The sequence below is a fragment of the Haliotis asinina genome, chromosome 3 (genome assembly GCF_037392515.1).
Source record: "Haliotis asinina isolate JCU_RB_2024 chromosome 3, JCU_Hal_asi_v2, whole genome shotgun sequence".
Lineage (NCBI taxonomy): Eukaryota > Metazoa > Mollusca > Gastropoda > Lepetellida > Haliotidae > Haliotis > Haliotis asinina.
Window position 1 is genome coordinate 46,061,475 of NC_090282.1, and position 21,982 is coordinate 46,083,456.

At 39.6% G+C, this 21,982-nt stretch overlaps 1 protein-coding gene across 2 annotated transcripts; it reads right to left on the minus strand.

The window, feature by feature from the left end:
* Positions 1–1,606: 1,606 nt before the first annotated feature.
* Positions 1,607–21,918, minus strand: LOC137278117 (leucine-rich repeat-containing protein 28-like). Of its 2 annotated transcripts, none has more exons than XM_067810251.1 (9): positions 21,755–21,918; positions 12,359–12,523; positions 12,145–12,182; positions 10,528–10,565; positions 7,893–8,030; positions 4,575–4,781; positions 4,165–4,267; positions 3,618–3,823; positions 1,607–2,160 (listed from the first exon to the last, which is right to left on the minus strand). In XM_067810251.1, the coding sequence occupies exons 2-9, from the start codon at positions 12,521–12,523 to the stop codon at positions 1,901–1,903; spliced, it is 1,155 nt and encodes a 384-aa protein (XP_067666352.1). In that variant the 5' UTR covers positions 21,755–21,918; the 3' UTR covers positions 1,607–1,900. The 2 variants fall into 2 exon arrangements, with proteins under 2 accessions (XP_067666352.1, XP_067666351.1); XM_067810250.1 differs by lacking the exon at positions 21,755–21,918 and adding an exon at positions 19,380–19,434.
* Between the last annotated feature and the right edge of the window lie 64 nt (positions 21,919–21,982).

Genomic DNA, 21,982 nt, shown 5'->3' on the forward strand with positions numbered 1-21,982 from the left:
CAAATCATAATTCCAGTATACTTATCACCTTGGTCATGCTGTTCAGTAATATTTTTTTTTTCCATCTGGTAAACAAATTAGGCCGTGGTTGAATTTGAACAGGAGATCATTTCGGTGTATTGATGAATGCCAACCGGAGTATTATTTGAAGCACGCATAGCCTCATCAGACATGTACAGTTTTAGTATGTGGATTCAAGATGCCAGGAAGGCATAGCACCAAAGGAATATCATGAACTAGAAAAGAGAATGACACAAGCAATTATGCGTGAAGTTAAAAACGAATGAAAAGTTCACATCCTTCCAGCTCTCTTCATCAGGAGAGTTTTGCATTTGTTCCTGTTTACTACTCAAATTGGGTCAGATTCGACTTAGCAGAGTTAAATGTTTACAGTAGAGGGACAGGCAACTACGGAACAGTAATCCATGTGTCTACAGTGCAGCACTTACTGCACTTAAAAACTCGCTTCATGGCATCCATGTCTGTTAGTCTTTTATCCGAAGGAGTCATCATCCATTTGTTTGGGAACCAGTGGGTACATCTGGGCCAATATTTAGGTACAAGTCGGCCAAAACCTTTTGTTAGGAATCTCCAAGGGGATGGTTTGTTTTGTATGTACCTGTGGGCATGCAACATTAATACTGGTACAGGTGTGTGGGTAAGCATCAGATATGACCAAGGGTATTTACTGAGGGTGGTGGGTATTTATGATTTGTATGTACTGTGTGGTCATGCAAAGTACTAAGGTGATGTAAGTCTACAGTAAGGCAGTGTTAAAACATGGGAGTTAAGGTTAATCTTAGTGAAGCATGCTTTGCAAAAGGGGCCTCAGGTGTATAGGCAAGCATTTGGTATTCACTAAGGGTGGTGGGTATTTTAACATGTTGCAACTGTTTCAATTTCTCAAAAGCGAAAAGTAGACGTGTATTTGGCAATTTCTGCAGCATTGTCATGACATGCAATTGCAGAACAGGAATACTAATATCCTGTTTCAAATTTAAGCAATCATTTATACTACACAACCCTAAAATACACCAGTATGTTTTTTTCAGCTTATACATATACAGAACCATGTTGGAATTATCTTCAAATTCCTGTGCTCGTATCATAGTCTGAATTTCAATTGGTTGTAACAATCCACTGATTCAAGAAAATGTAATTATTTGTAATAAATGTAATCAGCATTGACTTGAGAATATGTATCACTTCCTCCAGGTTCAATCAAAATACATATGCGTCTACTGGCAAAATTGGTTTTTTTTAATCCTATCAGAGATTTACATGAAAATTTTATCACTTCTTATCTTCACTGAATGTCAGATATTCTGAAGGTGTCTGTACGTGAATAGAAATTTACCATTACAATGTACAAGATATGGTTAATAAATCAGCCAATCTGCTGCAATTAACTATGCACATTAAAATATCTCTGTATTGTTAGTGAAAGACAGATTATAATTTGTTATTTGTTCAAAATAAGAAATTTTATTCACCTAAAATATCATTTTTTGACATGCCATCTTACCGTAGCTATTGACATGTGATGTTTTAATATTGTACAGTATTTAATAAGTCAGACTTTGTGATGGACCAGGTTTATTGAAACCTGTGAGTGAGTTTTATGCCACTTTCAGCAATATTCCAGCAATATCACAGTGGGGGACACCAGAAATGGTCTTCACACAATGTACCCATGTGGGGAATTGAACCCGGGTCTACAGCATGATGAGCAAACACTTAAACCACCCAGCTTGCCCACCAAGTGGACAGGAGGGGTACAAAGTAACTGACATGTTCGTCATGTCAACATGTGAACTCCAGGAATGTTCACCTGATGCAGCTACAGCCTGAAGGTGGCACTGTGGTGACACTTGACAGAAGCTGACTTCTTGGGTCATCATCAGATAATGGCAACAGCAAGACACAGACTCTCCAGTGTAGGGTACACAAGAGGGAGATTCACCATGAACATACACTGACGAAGACAAAGGACAGAACAACACAAAGCCAGAAGGTAAACACTGGTTCCCTGCAGCTGGGACTGAAACACCATTGGGAAAGCCATAGTGAACACTGAGCACTGACACTTGTAACACTTGGCAGTTGGTACTGACAGCAGTGGGACAAACATCGGGGGAACTTCCTCCAGGTAGGAGAGATCTGTAGCAAGATATGAAAACATGTATAGTTGGCTGGCTGTGGTATATTCAGTACAGTACATGCCTAGCTGTGCCACATTCACCTGTAGTAAGAATCAGTACATTGCATGCATAGTTATGTCACATTCACCTGCAGTAAGAATCAGTACATTGCATGCATAGTTGTGTCACATTCACCTGCAATAAGAATCAGTACATTGCATGCATAGTTGTGTCACATTCACCTGCAGTAAGAATCAGTACATTGCATGCATAGTTGTGTCACATTCACCTGCAATAAGAATCAGTACATTGCATGCATAGTTGTGTCACATTCACCTGCAGTGTGTATCACTATAGTGCATGCATAGCTGTGCTGGATTATCTTGTAGTGTGTGCTAGTAAAGTACATGTATACTTGCGCCACATTCATCTGTAGTATGTTGCAGTGCAGTACAGTGCATGCTCAGTTCTGCCACATTCACCTGTAGTGTGTATCAGTACAGTACATACACAGTTGTGCTGCATTTGCCTGTAGTGTGTACTATACTCCTCACAAGAAGTTAAGCAACACACATTTTAAGTTTCATTACATTTTCACTAACTGAAATGGAAAATCATTGAATGATGCATTAGAAAGCTGAAACAAATTTTCACATGATTAACAAAATTAAATGAAATGGTATTGTGCAATTCTTGTATGACTATCATGAACACGAATGCAAGCTTTTACATGTCTTTGCATCGACCAAATGATCCTTTAAAGTTCTTGTTGTGGCATGTCCTGCCATTCTCTCTGTAAAGCCTGTTCACGTTCAACCAGAGTCTGAGGTGAAAATGGAAACTCTAAATACGACTTCCAATAATGTCCCAAGCATGTTCAGTGGGATTAGGATCAGGTGACCCCGCAGGCCAATCCATATGTGTGATGTTGTTGATCAGAACAACATTAACAACTCTTTCTCAGACATTATCATTCATGGACGGGCATTATCATCCAAAAAAATGAAGTTAGGACCTGCTTGTTGTACCAGAGGTATGATTACAAGTAGGTTTTAACTAATCAGAATGCATGTGTGAAATGTGGAGCACATTCATGCCACAAATTTTGCATGTTGTTCCTGAGGACAGTTGTGTTTGGGTGATGTTATCAATTTTTTTCTGACCAATCACTTTGACAGTCACTAAAGATTGTGCATTCTTTAAACATCTACCTATCAGTATCAGGCCGGCAAAAAATGCTATCAAAATTGATAAAGATATTACACTGAAAATATCTATTGCTTAATTCTTTGTGAGGATTATAGTAAAAAGCATGTATACTTGTGCCACATTCATCTGTAGTGTGTATCAGTACAGTACATACATAGTTGTGCTGCATTAGCCTGTAATGTGGACCAGTAAAGTGCATGCATAGCTGTGCCACATTCTCCTGTAGTGTGCATCGGTACAGTATATACATACTTGTGCTACATTTACCTGTAGTATGTACCAGTACTCTGTGTGTACACCTCAAAGCCAATTCCAGCAGTGTGGGGACACAGGAATCTGTGAGGTTGCCCACCTTTCGGATCTCCCATGGCAACGGCAGGGCCTTGCTACATGTCTCAGTGTGTTTGACTGTGACACAGCAGATGTTGGACAGAATAGCATCAGACAGTTTGGAGAGTGGAAGCGAGCCACATCTGCAGCGACATACACAGACACTGTGACCAGCTGGGAAACCAATACTTCTGCTGTTTGTACAAAGTTTTGACACAAGTAAAACTTTTAATGGTTGAATGTTAAATAGCTTGATTAACAATTAGTATAATTATATATCAGTATTACACCATTGATAAGCATACTTCATGCAAAGTCACTTTCATATATAATCAATCTGAGGAGAAACTACAGAGGTGCAAATGAACATAATTTCAACATATGTCTAAGTGTGACCCACAGCAAAACCTCCACTCCTTGACATGCCAAGTATAAGCTAACACACAAGAGTATCATCAGACACAGCATGAATATATTCCCATACCTGTAGAATCCAACTTGTCGTTTTAGAAGGTCAATGGGCAAGACTGTCAAATAACAGTTACAATCCACAAAGATGGATTTCAGATTTTCACTTGTACCCATACCTGTAACACATCAATATTGAGGTGGGAGATTTATCTCCTCACAACCTACTGGAAACCTGCATAAGGAACGGAAAAACAACTCTAAAACTATGTACCATTCGGTGTTTCATAGGCAGTTTGGTCGTCATTAACTCAATCAAATACAAATTTGGCTGTAAATCCAGATCACATACTGTGTACATATGTCAAGTAGGTTGAACATACACCCTGGCAATGTGGTGTGTTACTGTTATTATGATTATCTCTGTTGCTTTCATCAACAATGACAAAACATGTTGTAAAACTGTAATCATCAGTAGTCACAGACCTTGAGGGAGCATTATGATATTGTTTCCTGTGGCACTGATCTCCTTCAGACGCGAAAGTTTGCAGATCTGACGTGGAATGGAGTAGAGTTGATTAGAGTCTACAGACAACACCTCTAAGTTCCTGCAGTTAAACAGCTCCAGTGGAAGTGATTTCAGTCGGTTGTTCATTGCCTCTAGGCTCACAAGTTGGTGTAGATTGCCTACAGCTGAGTGTCAAACACAACTGGTGAAATACATACCTGAACAGCACTTGCAAGCAGTTCCATTCACGATTTCCAGACATGGGAATACTGAATTGCAGCTGATCTGGGCAAGTAGTGCAGACCTCAAGTCACTGAAGACTGTGTGAAAATACTCTCAGACCAGGGATAAAAGTGATGTTACGCATTACTTTAGTTGCTCATCAAATGCCTCAGATTACATTGCTTTTACACCTCTACCTTAGTGTAATATCCCTCTAGAAGCCTCTTGCTCAGTGTAACATCCAACCTGAGAGTATTTTCACACAGTTCTCAGAACTTGAGAACTGAATCAGTCTTCAGTGACTTAAGGTCTGCACAACTTGTCAAGATCAGCTGCAATTCAGTAACATCACCCATAAGCCTATAGCTCAGTGTGACATCACCTCTAAGCCTACAGCTCAGTGTAACATCACCCATAAGCCCATAGCTCAGTATAACATCACCCATAAGCCTATAGCTCAGTATAACATCACCCATAAGCCTACAGCTCAGTATGCCTATGGCTGACAACATCACCCGTAAGCCTATAGCTCAGTATGCCTATGGCTGACAACATCACCCGTAAGCCTATAGCTCAGTATGCCTATGGCTGACAACATCACCTATAAGCCTACAGCTCAGTATGCCTATGGCTGACAAAATCACCCGTAAGCCTATAGCTCAGTACAACATCATCCATAAGCCTATAGCTCAGTATAACATCATCCATAAGCCTCTACCTCGGAATTACATCACCCAAAAGAATATAGTTCAGTATGATATCAGCCATATGCCTATGGCTCATAACAACACCCATAAGCCTACAGCTCAGTATAACATCACCCATCAGCCGATAGCTCAGTATAACATCACCCATAAGACTACAGTATAACATACAGTTCAGTATAACATCACCCATCAGCCGATAACTCAGTATAATATCACCCATCAGCTCATAACTCAGTATAACATCATCCATAAGCCTACAGCTCAATATAACATCACCCATAAGCCTACAACTCAATATAACATCACCCATAAGCCTACAGCTCAGCATAACATCACCCATCAGCCGACAACTCAGTATAACATCACCCATAAGCCTACAGTATAACATGCAGCTCAGTATGACATCACCCATAAGCCTACAGCTCAGTATAACATCACCCATAAGCCTACAGTATAACATACAGCTCAGTATGACATCACCCATAAGCCTACAGCTCAGTATTACATCACCCATAAGCCTGTAGGTCAGTATAACATCACCCATATGCCCATAGTGTACCATCACATCCTGTAACTTGTGCTCATCATAACACTGCCATATATACCTTTCACAAAGTCATGGTAGAAACCTATGACCATCCCAACTCAGTTCAACATAGATTCATGTCAGTCCTAGCGAGATGAAGAAAAAGACAAAAATATTAAAAGTGATAAACAGTGTATGAAATAAGACCTGCCTGACTACCTGAGACTAGACTGATTGACGGTCTGAATTTACAGTTAGCCAACCCAAAGGTGTGGCAAACATTTAGATGTGCCACACATACACATAAGTACATGCTTCACATCTTTGTGTCTCAGGCCTACCAAACAAATGGGGAACAAATCATAAATCATGAACTCATATACATCAAAACTGAACTCATATACACTCATAACAGAACAGAAATCACCAGAAACTGACACAATATCCTCTAAAACCGAAATAAACTCCCTGTAACAGAAAAGCAATCGTTTGAAATGGAAACAAGACTTTCGTATCAGCTACAACAGTGTCCGAGAACAGTCACTGAGCACACAAAACGGCAGTCACAGCATCCAAAAGCGGCAACCATAGCATCCGGAAACGGCATAAATATCATCAAAGATGGCAGCAATGGGAGAGGAACATGCTGTAGTCAATAATGTTTTTCGTCACCATGCGTCTAATCGTGAATATTTGACATCGGGATGTAGCGCATCAACCCCCTATTGTATTAAGCTTTAAACCTATGTTCAGACTTCTCAAAGTCAGGCTTGCAATTCTGTAGAATTTGGTCCCCCGTTTGACCAAAGAGAGTTTGTTCCAAAATTGTCAACGTCTGAGTGTATTCAGTGTAAAAAGAAGTTAAAACTTGGTCAACATTGCGTTCCCATCAGAGAATGAAACATAAACCTGCTAATAATTTCAACTGTGAAGTGTGCATGTCCAAATTCTTCAAAATTTTCCATACCTCCAAATATTTTTACATCATTTAACAAACAAGACAATAAAATAATGCTTAAATTGTGGTACAAACATTCGTCTCACTTAGTTCTTGTAAGTATCAATATGTTGCCTCCTGTGGATTTCAAACACACGTCCCTGCCCTAATCAAGGGATTGAGTTTGCACTCGTTCACTTTATAGTGAAAGTCAAAATGACACTTAGATATACAATTCACAGGTAGAGAGCAACGTTTTAAATCATCAAAATATATTAACGTTGAATGTGACTCTATGTATACTATGTAAAACAATAGCATGACACATTGTCGACAACAAAGTACAAAACTGTTTAGGCCGAACGACTCCTGGAACAGATTGTGGAAGTCTGAACATAGGTTTGAAGCTTAATACAATAGGGGGTTGATGCCCTACATCCCGATAACAAACTTTCAAGATTAGACTCATGGTGACGAAAAACATTATTGACTATAGCCTGTTCATCTGCCATCTGCACCATCTTTGATGATATCTATGCCGTTTCAGGATGCTATGGTTGCCGTTTTTCGGATGCTGTGACTGCTGTTATGTGCGCTTGGCAACCCTTTTGGGCGCTGTTGTAGCTGATACGCGAGTTTTGTTTCCATTTCAAACGATTAGGTTTCCATTGCAGGGGGTTTGTTTCAGTTTTAAAGGATATTGTGGCAGTTTCTGGTGATTTTTGTTCTGTTTTGGTGTAATTGAATTCAGTTTTGGTGTATATGAGTTCCGTTTTGATGATTTGTTCACAGTTTGTATGGTAGGCCTGTGTCTGGTCTGGTTAAAATCTTTTTGGCCTGGTAACCAGCCCTGATGTCTGATTGGGTTTTGGGTTTATTTAATACACAGTACACACCTACTTACATTTTGGGATGTGCGTGACCATGTTATATGCCAGCTTTAAGGATGTGAGTTTGGCAAGTGTGCCAATGGATTCAGGCAGACACGTAAGACAGTTGGATCCAACATCCAGACACTCCAGATTACGAAGATCGCCAATAGCTGAAAACAAACAGCTGGAATTACTACCCAGGCAGACAGTATATATAACACTTACCAGATGCTCTGTTAGCGGTGTGTGAAAGTTTTGCCACATCATTGGTATTTAGCTCCCAGCAAGTATTATCCCAATTCTTTTAGTCAATAACATATCCAGCCACAAGGCTACAGTCCGTTTGAGTCAGAAACGGTCCAATGAATTGCAAATTTATCCTTGTACAAAATTGTCGCTCAAATGTAAATAGTACACGTTTATCCTTCACTAATGCCCAACAGCTTTCTGATATTTGAACATTTTCCGGACTCTACCAAAAAAGTTGCTTAAGAAACTATCATCATTGAAAACGCAAAACCTGTTATCTGTCATGGCGGGGTGAAAACACAGAAACAGACCAGCCAGTCATGGCTGGGTACATCGCAAAATCGATTACGGGAGACCTGTCGGTTCCTCATCTGTCGTGGTGTCATAGTCATGACTTAAAGGGATGCCAAATGGTGCCACAGTTGCCTGTTGTAAGCTATCCCGAGACCAGTAACCTTGTTCAATGATGCTAGCTACCTTGCTGACACTGTTTTGCAAGTTTCAGCCATGATTTTGTTAAGGGATTCCTTAATCAAAACCTCTATGTCATGTAATCTAAAAGTTGTGTTTGACCGGGCAACATCTCCTTTGACAATACCCCATATCATTTCAATCGTGACCCTTACTTTTTATGTAACAGTCAACTTTGTAGAAAGGTACACCTTTGTGGGGTTTTATGATCTCATATAGCTGAGGCTTCGTTGCCTTTGAAGGCCGTGCAACCTGAAATTTGACATGCCATGATATTATATCACCATTTCGACTGTTCAATACCGGGGCTTTACTGTCAGGGTTCTGCAAGCTGTGGTATGGAGGATAGTCCATTACAATAAAAGACTTCTCTGGTAGAGCCAGTACCAACTTGTTTTTAACCCAATCGAGGGAAACTGCATCATTCATCTCTCCTTTACCTAGAGGCAGCTTTCTACGTGATCCTCCACCAGGGGAAGTGTGAGAGGCACTGACCCAGGTCTTGTCAAAGTGCACTGGCTCGGACCCTTCCTTGCACTTCTTTATTTCTCAAGTGAACGATATCAGGGCGTTCACGGAGTACTGACCTACTCTCACCTGAATTTTTTTTAAAACGATACCTGAAATAGTGTAAGAGTCACCAGAGTGTGTACTTTGATACTCCAAGGCTGTGTTGTTGATTCAAATGCATTTTCAAAATTTTCAGTGACTTGTATTTGTTTTTCTGCACCTACCTGATTTGCATCACCCTCACAATGCTTGTGTTCCAGAACATTTGTCAGTACCCTTGTTGATACTCCTAAAGCTTTTGATTCCCACTTCCAGAATTTATTAATGGCTTAAAATGGTTTGACCCTTTCGGTTTCAGCACAGAAAAAATCATATACTTTAATCATCAACTGTTTCACATCAGCATTCAAATTCATTTTTCATCAGGCACGTGTATCCCGTGCACAACAAGATAGTGGCTCTTCTGCTTGTGCAGCTTCACTTTGCCGCGACAGATAACAACTTTTGTGTCCTAAATGATGATAGTTTCTTAAACAAATTTTTTGGTGGAGTCTGGAAAATTTTCAAACATCAGAAAGCCGTTGGGTATTAGTAAATTATAAACATGTGTACTATTTATATTTATATGGCAATCTTGTACAACGATAAAATTTGCTCCTTTGCTGACTCTGCTGTAAACTGTACATAGAAATCAATGAAAGCAGAAATACATAACCTCATTAATATACAAACAGGAGCAAAACGTGTATGATAAGACTACAATAATGTAGTATGAAATAATACTAGTCTGAATGTAGCATTTGTACTTCCTCCAATATTCTCCAGCTTGATATGTGACCTAACTTTCAGAAACTCAGCTACAGGAACTACCAAATTAGGTGTGGAGAAAGACTTTTATAGATATACAACTTCTTTCTTGCAGTGAATGTGATGTTTCAGTATCGATTCTAAGTCTCATGTCAACACACTATACAGTAAGACATCAACCTTCTCTATTGTATAAACTCACATCCCCGCCATGTATATATTTCTCCTTGTGCATATGTTGTGCATCTTTTGCTTGACAACAGTGTTAATCCCAAATCTGACATATGTTGCAACAATTATCTATATTTTTATGTGTTCATGTACACTGATTTTTTAATGAATACAAACCCTCTTCCACAAGCAGCACGGCAAACCACTTGAAACACAATAGTGAAGTGTTATCACAAAGACATCACTGTGCACTAACATCCAAAAATAGCATTCTGCAATACAACATTTTCTTCTTGTTTAGAAACACAATGATACCTGAATTAGCAACACACTGATACCCGAATTAGCAATACAATGCTCACTTCATATTGAATGATAAATCAAAGTTTGTTTAAGAATCATTGTCAGCAATCTCTAAACACACATGCTAAGATACAACATTCATTCAAGTTTACTTACTATTAGGTAAAGCTGTCAGTTTGTTACTGTGCAAATATCTGTGGAGAAAAGAATGCTGCTCATTTATGCCTTATATCTCAAATCTCAAATCCACATACACACTGTTAAATATGGTAGGCAATATTTTCAATCATAGTAGTCATGAGAAACTGACAAATCCCCCCAGTCCCTACATATTTGAAAGAACAAACCATCTGACAGTTACTTTAAGTCAAACTTGATTTTTTTCTAAATCCAAATCCAAGGATATCATGAAAAGTATAAGTGACAGAAATCTGCAAAAAGCAAACAGCACCACTTTGGGATCTGCCTCATTTGTGCCAAGTTTTGCTGAAAGATAATAAAAGATTTTCGAGTTGTGCTTTGAAAACAAAGCCCAGCCCACTTTTTTTAGACTAAGTCCAACATGGCAGCATGTGTGCCTTATTACAATAGAATGTTGTCATGGTAGTGTTGCTCCATGTGTGTCAATAACATGTAAAGGTGTCCTGACAGTGACAGCGATGCCACCTCACATCATCACCCTGCCACCTCCAACATCATCGGCCTGAAAACCAGCAATACTGAACCAGTGTTCCATTCGTAACAAAAACGATGTTGTAATGTGAAGGTCTGTCAATGGTGGGATAATACATGCACCTGGTGTACGCAGGTTCCATTTAAATCCTTAGTCCACTGACTCTCACACATGCAGGTCTGTGAAGCTCATCTTCAGTTTCAGAGGCCTTGTAAACATGGTTTAAAGTACTGATGGAAATAGAAAAAAATGTTTTTCCCTGTCCATCTTTACCATGTATGCAGTTGATATGAAGAAGTGTTACTTTAGTAACAGCTGTTTTGATGAAATGTTCTTGAGCACACCTTGTCGCCTCTGGCTGACAAAATCAAAGTTTGTCATCAACATTATTTGTCTGTCAAAATCGTGATGGTTGTGTGCTAATTACTGACTTTGAAACATTAAGAGCTTGTGCAAAAGTGCTTGGTCACGTTTCAACTCCTGACATGCAAACTCAAGAAAAGCCATTCTTGACATGACAGATGCATGTCAAAAACATCTATTATGTGGTCTCTGCTGAAGTAAACAGCAACTCACGAACATGTTTTAATGCTATCCATGCATTTTAAAGTACACATTTTGAAAAACACTTGTGTGAAACAGGCATTTTTCATGAAATTCATTACACACTGTGAATGGAACAATAACTGTCCAAATCAATATGAAAAGACAGGTTGGTTCCACAAAAATATCAGCTCAAATTGGAATGTCCACTAGTTTTCTTATAGTACATGTCTACACAACAAGGATGTCTAATGACCCTGAATGTCCACTACTCTTCTTATAGTGCATGTCTACACAACAAGGATGTCTAAAGACCCTGACAGGACCATTATCATGAAAATGTCTGAACATCATGGCTGATTAAGGACTGATGATCTGAAACTTATCCACTGCCTGAGAACAATAACTGTGATTTTATTGAAGTGAAATGTTGGACTTATAACTATATTTCATATGTAACAAATGCTAATTGAACAAACTGCAAGTGGAAACTAGATTTTCACAACGGCTCATGGACATGCTTGCTCTAGGAAACTGACTGCCATTCCAATACTCACAGTACAACCAGATTCTGCAACATGTTGATTCCTTCAGGCTACAACAGAAAAACTTGATTTATGGTCAGCTGTCTAGACCCACAAAAACACGTTATATGACAATATTCCATCAGTTTTGGAATGTTCAAAACTTACAGCTTTCAAATAACCTTAGTTGAAGTCAGCTTCACATGCTATCTGTAACTCTTCCTGTTGTGTGAAATCTAGTACATACCAGTGTTGTCAGACAGTTCCTCTTGAGGTAAAGGTTAGTGATGTGTTTAAAGTCTTCAGTCTCTGTGAGCTCTGTAGGCAGTTGTTGCAGCCCCTTGTAGTTCAGCTGCAAGACTTTGTCCCTTTTGTAGGGGTTACAGCCAGTGGTGGATGTGTCTGAAGTCATCTACCAACAAATCATATTTGCTCTTTAAAGGAACAAAAGATTCCACAGATAAATTTAACTTTCATATCAAGAAATCAATTTTAACCTTCCCCTACCTATCTTGGTAGGCATCCTGAAAAACATAAATTTATTGTTTACAAATGTTGTGGTAACACTTGATAACATATTAACTGAAAGTCAGATGTTGTAACCAGAACTAACCATGTACATCAGGAACAAAAGGACCATCAGCTGTTCACTTGTGGGCATTCACACCAGTACAGAAAAGCATTTACTTTGCATAGTCAGTAAAATATCTTTATTTATTAATCACACTCAGTAAACGTTCTTGGGGGTTTACTTACTATGAAATATGCAACAAATACAGTTACTACAATGTGTCAGGTATGTTTTGCGAAGTCTAAATGAAATGAATACTCATCTGTAAACCTTTCAAGTTCTCCATTAAACATGCCTTAGATAAGTGTTTGCCCTAGACATGAAAATTTAGGAGTCATGATGACTCCCTGATGTCATGTTGGTAGAAGCCAATAATGATGTAACTGACCTCCCTGGCACAGGGTAGGTACACTAATTGGTCCCTGGTCAGCTGCGGTTGTAATTGTCTTATCGTTAAAAAATAGTTTGCACTTGCACCAATCATGGACTTTAGTGATGAATATGATTGACTGTTGCCAGTCAACGAGTTCGAAGGGGTTTGATTGTATAATATAGCATATTTATATTTAGCATATGATCTATTTTTTTATAATCTCGATGAAACAAATGGCGTCTATTGTTACCCAAACAAGTGAGAAGACATGGAGTTTAGCAGAAGATTTATGGCACCAGAAAACATGTATGCACCTGAAGGAAGTCTTTAATTTTAACTGGTAGCATTCAAACAGGTTGAACTCCCTTGTATCCTTGCTGTACAGAAATGAATTGAGTTGACAGTGCAATTGCATTTCTAGTAATGATCATTATAATACATTGTTATTTTCTGGCAATCAGGAGGCAAAGCTCAATTTTTGATTTTAATCAAAATATAAATGCCACTAGTATTATCTTATTTGTCACAAAGAGAGAGTGAGTAGGTTTATGTTTTACACCACTTTTAGTAGTATAGGGAGTGATGGTCGGAGACCAGGTCCCTACAAATGATATTTTTACAATCAGTTGTCCCATTGTGTGAGTGAAAAATATTGTTGGAATGATGGTGGAGCATCACTCAACATCTACGAAACTATGAGTGAAAAAATGCTCTAGAGCTAGGGTTTTGCTAAAGGTGTAACGAAAATGAACAAGCAAGAAAACTGAGATACCAGGAGTTAGTGATGGATTCTCTTGGAAGAGCGGATCATTTTCTGCAAAGGAGGCGTACTGAAAAAATATTGATCTTAGCCAGGAAAACAGCAAGAATATAAGATAGCATAAGCAGAAAGAAGAAAGATCTAACAGAGTAGTGTTTGAAAATGGAACCATTGTTTGGGCAAACCAAAAACTCCAGTTTGCCTTATAAGAGAACACACTATGTGGTCACACAAATGCAAATTTGCTTTTTAGCAAGCAGTCACTCATCGGTTTAGAGTTAGTGTAGAGTCAGCCCAAATTTTCTTTAAAGGTGGAAAAACCATAACTTGGTATGGGACCACTTTAAAGGTTTTACCAAATACCATAAAGCTACCAGATTGTTTTATGGATCAAAATTAACAATGATGAAACAGTTTACCATGGAATCCTACTGATGCTTGCAAGGGTGATGATATTGGTCTTAGGATGATACGAAAACGTTGGTTATTGTGTCTGTAGTACCAGCTTCTTGCCAATCCATGCAAGGTGAAAATTTGCCACCCCTTGACTGTGTACAAGATATACTTCTATTATCAGCATGGTGTACAATTTGATAGCAAAATTTGAATAGACAAAAATACCTTTGGTAATCAGGTATGTCGAACAGTAAATATGAAAATGAGTGAACTGGAGCTACAATGCTGCCTGTGTGACCTGGCATTCGTAAAACTTGCAAGTCATAACTTGGAGTGAAAGATGTGAGAAGGATCCTGTTGTTCACAATTTCTGAGATGTAACCATTTGTTTTTAAATATACTTGGGGTGAGGTGAGGGTGATGTCATTCAACCAGTAAGAATCTTTGAAGTCAGAGACACTTACTCATAAACATTGTTTTCAAAGTGCACAGTGTTTTCCATGCCAGGCAGATCAAATCTCTCCTTGTCTCGGAGATCAGTGAGCATGATATTGGGATGTTGGCTCAGAGTATATAATAGATACTTTTTTGGACGTGCACTTCAAAACAATGTTGTTGGGTAAGAAAATTTAGTGAGCAATATCATGTCTTCCATGGTAACTGTAACTCCCTGCAGACTGGTTTGGGCATATATTTTCACCCGCACCAGCTTGGAATTTGCCGACTGTTGTTCCAGGATGTCGACCATGCTGTCAAATTCCAACACCATCAGCAAACCCACGTTTTGCATTCTGCGTTTACTTGATAGCATGTAGGCTATTCTTTGTGACAGTGCGCTGATGATCATGCTGTGTCTTTGCATTGGCATGTAAGCCATGAGCAGCATTCCCCTATTCACATCTTTGGGCAGGAAGTGTTCTTTGTTTTTCATTTAAGATGGCACGAACACCCATTTGTGGTCGTCTGTGAAGATGACCGTGTACCGCATGTTTTGGGTGACAACTGTGACCTCGATGTTGTCCAGGAGGGTGAACAGTTTGCTGTCGAAGACTGGGGATATTGTTCACTTGTTGTCATTGTTGCTGAATAGGTCATAATGCGTGTTGCTCACTGCTCCTCTAGTTTCAATGAAATCGCCTAGGGTGCTGTTACCGCCAGATCCACCACTGGTGAAGGGCACTTCAACACGTTTGTACATGTTGGTTTTTAGTTGCAAGCATACAGTTTGCCACCGATTCCAGGCTTGTCAAATCCATCCATGTCACCAAGGTCAGAGATCAATATGTTGGTGCATTTTCCAGTGGCATGACTGTTCCTGGACCAGAAACTTGAGTCATTGTTTTACATGCAGCATGATGCTGAGGTATGCAAAACTTAAGGGATTAAGTTTTACATGTTAAAATGAAATTTCAAATTCCATGATGCCTCGTGTTAATTTCTTGTGCAGTAAGGGCAAAAACAACTGAGATCAGCTGTTGTTGTAATTTTCCGTTCTCACCAGCACGTCTCTCAGCAGGATGGAAGGTCATATGCTTTAAACATTCATGCTCAGCTGACCGAGATGAATGCACAGTTCACCGAATGGAACAAGATCTGGTAATTTTCTGGTATGCGGTGGTATTTCTGGTCAGAGGTCAGTTGAGTCTCCAGTGGCCTTTCCCGTTGTTCTGTAACATGACACCCAGTGGTTCGATGATTTCTTTATTGAGCGAGCACATGCTGTAGTAAATGTGGGCCAGGATGTGGCACTGATTGTTGCCAAAGAGTTTGTTGTTGTTGTCATCCACTGGTCCATCATAGATGGTACATGACATTGCAGAGTGCGACCTCGAGTTGACCCAGCATGTTATCGACAGGTTCACTGCAAAATATTTGCGGCAACATCACATACATTTTGAAAACTATGTTAAAATATATAAAATTTCAAAAGAATGTATACACAAGGAGAGATTTATCCTAAAAGCGATATTGTAAACGCTGTCAAAGTCATGCAGATGAAGATCATGGTCGATGCAAAAGATGGTTCTTCCCATTTCCGAGCTTGGATCATCAATTTGTTTCAATATTATTGATCGCTGGTCATGAACGTGACAAATGTGCATGCTTGGGTGAACAACCCAATGCAGTTCTGGCAGAATCAATTTAACTTAGCCTTGTGGTAAGCAACAACAGCATTAAGCATGGCATTGAACGACATTCATTGCAATGAACTAAGTTGGTTGTGTTCTTGTTTCACACGTACTACCAGATCAGACACATCCGAAAGAAATGAGTGGCCAATTCCACAGGACCAGGTGTGGAATGCAACGAGCAAACTGTGAAATGGATGAGCTTGCGAACACATAAGTGACAAATTCTAAATAGATCTGAAGACGGTCGATTGGCGTTTGCCAGCAGTGATCCATGGTTTGGGTATTCAATTCATTCACAACATGCGCCTCATGGTAGCCAGCAAACAGCTGGTCAAAGACTGGGGTTACAAGTATCATTATATCCTGACAAATGAGTGGAACGATGATTACATGGCTTTTGACAAATTAGCAAAGATGACCGCATTTGGAGATTTAACAGGGACCTGCAGATGACTGGAAAATGTTTATGCAGGACAATTTGAAAGGGATTACTTTTACTGCTTCAACAATTTGATTTGAAAGTATTTGTGGGCCATTCTGGGCGCACGAGCGGAAACATGTTCTGGCATTGCTGGTAAAGGGACAGATAACAGCGCGCAAAAAAAATTTGTGGTGAACGTCGAAGATGCCATGACATCTCTGGATGATCTGCCGAGTGCCATTGAATGCTTTCAAAATGCTGGAATACACCCTGTCGAAAGCTGATGTGTGGGACTGCAACTGTGGGTGAACACACAGATGGGCTACAACAACGAAATCTTCATCGCCACCAATGATCATCGAAGACAGCGACATGCATTTCATCTCTTAAGGACCATGAACGAATGCCATAACATGGCATATCAAGGCATCTGTGAGTATAAATGTGATTCAATTCAAAAGCATATGGGATGCGCTTTCATGCAAGATCAGTTTAACAAATGCTAAAGCCATCAACAAGGCATAAGGGAAAACAGTTTTGCGGGCTGCTCTGTTTTGAGTTGCTTGATGGATAAGTGCCATTTTATAAGGCCTCGCTGGGTGAATGGCTGGAGAACAGGAGACTGGAACACGTCCTTCTCATGCTATGCTCAGAGCATTCGTGAGTGTCTCACACTGATGAAACGAATGTCTGAATTGAAGACAATGCAGTCGTCATCATATACAGATGTTCTGATGGTGTTTCCACGTTTCCTTAATGTTACTGGTTGTCAGTAGTAAATGGTCTCAATGATGCAGCGTAAAGTATTCTTGAATAATCAAAATGTGTTCTAATACACAAACAGATTACTGTTGAGCTGATAACTTTGTCACAGAATTGATGTGCTGAATCGAATAATCCATCAAAATGAATGTTAGCCCAATAGCCATTGAGATGGATGAAATGTATGGATGAGGAACTGCAATGATGCTGATCTTTGGCTTGTGTCAACTGGTACATCCCATGGATCTCATGTAAACTGCACCGGAACGATGTCTAATAGAGAGGATCTCAAAGTAGCTGCTTTTATGCAAGGTTGACATCATCTTCATCATGCAGTTTAACTTTGTGTACCAGTCTGCTGTCTACGAACGTTACGCTCGCAACTGCATGCATGATAGTGCTTTCTTGAACGTTGTCTGACATTGTTGGGTTCTGGGGTGCACCTCTCTCTTCAGCCAAACGTTGATCCAGCATAGCCATTGTTTGTGTTATAACTTGCTTCATGAACATGCCTGGGATGAAGTTCTGTGATGTGGACTGAACATGACAGGATGCAGTCAAAGTGTTAATGAATGCTGAGGCCATGCTGGTGTTGTCCCTGATGACTAACATCTGCGTTGCCAGTTATCGATCATGAAACAGCTGGGAAGCTGTCGTGACTGTAATGGTCTAACTGATGAAGTAGTCTGCGTCAACGTAATCTTTGATCTTAAGGGTACCTCAGGCAGCAAAATCGGAGAATCTAGATGAACTTCTGCTTTGCCGATAGGCCTGTTGTCTTTATTAAATGATCTGTGCTCCATGTCTGACGAATAGTGCCTTTGTGAACCTTCCTTTTGCCAACATTTCTCCAGTGAACGTCTGTCGTTTCCATCCCATGAAGATCCCTAATGTGTTGATCTATGTCTGTGGTAGCTATGGGATGCTGACGTGGTATGACTAGATCACAAAGGTGATTCACTTCTTCCACTCCCGCCTGATGTTCTTGGATGTTGAGGGTCCATGTACGTGATTTTGTAGTCTCTCATAGTCTCTGGGATGTTTGTGGAACTTCCTTTCTCTTCCCCTGAGGCTGAGTCTTCAAGACGTGAAGGTCTTCTTGAGCATGAATGTTCGCGAACATTGCCTTCAATCATAGCCTTGATGGACGAGGACGTTGATCTCACAGGCACAGGTTCTCAAAAGAACCATGGTTCCCCAAACACAATCTGTCGTCGCAGCTCTTCTTTTCTCTCTATCGAAGTACAAACTTCATCTGCAAAGTAAACTGTTTCTTGAAGTCGCCCTGGTCGGACTTCTGTGTTGTAGGCTGCAACTGCTGTGGTGTAGTCAAAGTGTTCAAGAACACTAAGGTGCTAGCTCCAGGCTGCACTGATACTGACAAATGTCTGGGTTGCTAGAGACTGGTGTGTGGTGCTGGAAGCTGGTTTTCAACCAGCTGAACAGTTGTCATAGTTGCAAGGGTCAAGTCTCGTCGCTGTAGTAGCCTGTGTTGACGTTCTCATAGTTGTTACTGGTACTTTGGGTAGAAATATTGGAGGGTCTGTACATATGTCTGCTTCATCAAGAGGTGCAGTGTCCTCAGCAAAGGACCTCTAACGTGATCTGCTGGAACGAGTTAATTTTGTTAAGGCTCTAGATGAAGACAAATCTCCTGCCGCAGATGATCCTGACCAGCAGATGACGACTGTCCCTTGTGATCTCCTCACCATCACACGTCTATAATGTATTATAAATTGCAAACCTCATGAATTAATATGTTAACTGTAACCAAAAACCATACTCAACATAATTTGGATGAAAGGATCTAAATATCAAAGAATATAGTGCGTATATGGGTCTCCAGAGCTCACCCAAACATCCCCTAGGGCAATGAAGGTGAGAGTGATCAGCATGGCAAGTCACATGACTTTTTGGCAGGAAAAGGGAGGCAACTCATGGGAGAATGAAATTTTACGTCTGCTCTACGGGAGCTGCAAGGGATTCAAGTGTTCCACTATCACTCACATAGAAGGAGATAAGCATAATAAACAGTAGTCAAAATAAGGAAAAATACAAGTTTCAAAGTGAGCGATTGGAATTCTGTGAGAACACAGTTGGGAATCACTCATACATCAGCTCCATATGTGTAATAGTTTTAGGGGAGGCGTCAAATATGTCTGAGGTGATGACGTATAATTTTTTAAACTAGTGTAATACATTAATTTAAATGAGATTCTCTGACAGTTTCACACATAAAGACTTAAGTCTCTGATACTGGTGTTGCTTCGTTGGCTGTTTTGTTACCCTTTAATGAGACTGGATCAGAAATATTTGAGTATGTGTTATTTTCAGTATTTGCAGCTTAAGACACATCTAAGTAATTTCAAACAAGTAAAACATAAATATATGTATGCAATCATTAAAGGGGCACTGATGCGGAGCGAATAATGTTTCTCACCAACGGTCTAATTACGAAACAAAACTGCAAATTGGTCAGCCCCCGCTCCCTCGACCATGACGGACAAAGGGACTGGGCTCCAGTCCACATTAGCAGAATTTCTTCACCTAAACAGTCAGTCGATATTTAATCATGTTATGTGAAAATATGATGTCTACAGACACGTAGCAAGCCATTTGTTTCAGTCCGAAAGATAGCAAAGCTTTATTATTTAGATAGTTTTGAGTGTTCGCCCAGCTGTGATAGCCAATATCATACGTAAATTTTGGTAGCTGTGGTAGCTACCCTGGTTTATTATCTATGATAATAAAAACACACAGTTGATTTATTTGAATTCGTAAACTAAAAAGGATAACTTTGCCATTGGTAGAGAAATCTGAAAATTTTCTTACGTAAAAAAACTGATTACACCTATTCATCTAAGTACACAGCAAATGCCTGTATGTATTCCTTATGTAACGAAGTTCCGTTCGTATCCTCAAAACAGTTTTGGCCCATACGTGTTTTCAGGCTGCATGCCACACAGACATTACATATTCCTTGCTGTAACTCGCGTTTGATGGTGTAAACCTACATGTGTTATTTGTCATCATTCTCTTGGTGGTCAGTTAATGAATTTATAACAGGTATAATTAGTGGTCACACCTCTCAGGTTGCTCAACAAAGGTTCCCATTTGGCATGTCTCCTGTCTGGAGTAAATACTCAACATTATGAATTAAGGTCTGTAATGGCAAATGTATTGTATGTTATGTAATATGTGCATGTAAGTGATGTAAGAGGGTTCATCAGCTGACTTACAAAAACAAACATCGATCAAAGGATTAACCGATAACACACTGATTAATTACTTACTTTTATCTTCTACAGAGGATTTGTCAAAAGGCAGTGTGTGTAGATGTACTAATCTATACTGACTACACCCTGTCATAAAGTGCAAGTGTAAAAACAACATCCTCCCTTCAAAGAGTTAACCATCATTGCGTTGATTGATTCATTGCTCATTATTGGTTAACTAAATTACTTAGAATGGCGGACATCATACAATTAGTTGCCAGGTGTGCTATCTTGGGTGACCAATGAAAGTTTATCAGGTTTTCACCGGTGTAAAAGATGTGGAATGATGTGTTACATTTTCGCAAAATCGACTGTTGTAAGACACCCGACACAGAGCAGGATTATTTACCAGCTTGGAATATCGTTCTTTTATGTGGATATTGATGGATACATTCCTGAACAAGGTAGTAGCCGGACATTGTTGCTATAAAATTAGTCTGTTTAACATTCATTATTTGCATTTTGTTTTAATTTATTTGATGTAGCCTTCAGCAGAATCTATATGACAAAAAACACACACTAGATTGCGTATGTGTGTGAAATAGGATCCCTGTTGGCAGCCTATACAATTTCTAAATGTTACCGTCATGTTAGAAATTTACTATAAGCATAAGCAGACTGTGTGTTCTTTTGTTAATTTTCAAAATCATACAAATATGACAACAAACTAATTAGGGTTATGCGACAAAATAGAGAAACTGTCTATAATTAAACTCTTAATTAATGCGGACTGCGCAGCAGAGGTTACGAACCAGTCACGAATTCTGGGATATCATCCGGGTACTCGCAGGAGAAAAACAATAACAAAAGTTTAAACCAGTCCACGGAAATTGCTCAGCATCAGTGCCCCTTTAAGACTGATTCCTAAAGCCTATTACAAGGGATCACATGTCTTTGGTGTGACTCTGACTGTGACTTTGCAAATAAATCTGACCACTTTGTCATGTGCCCACCTGCTTAATATATGGTGAGATCTGTTACTGGTTAATTGTTAATGGTACACTGTAAATGATCATTTGCACAAACTAAGTCGTTGTAGTGAACAGTGGGATGGAGCTCTCAATTTGTGGACTAGTTATACGACTGCGTAACACAGACAGTATATCGCTGCTCCTTACAGCGATCCCAGGTTCAATGTACATTGATGTTATACCCAAACGGATGGAGGCATGCGATGCTAG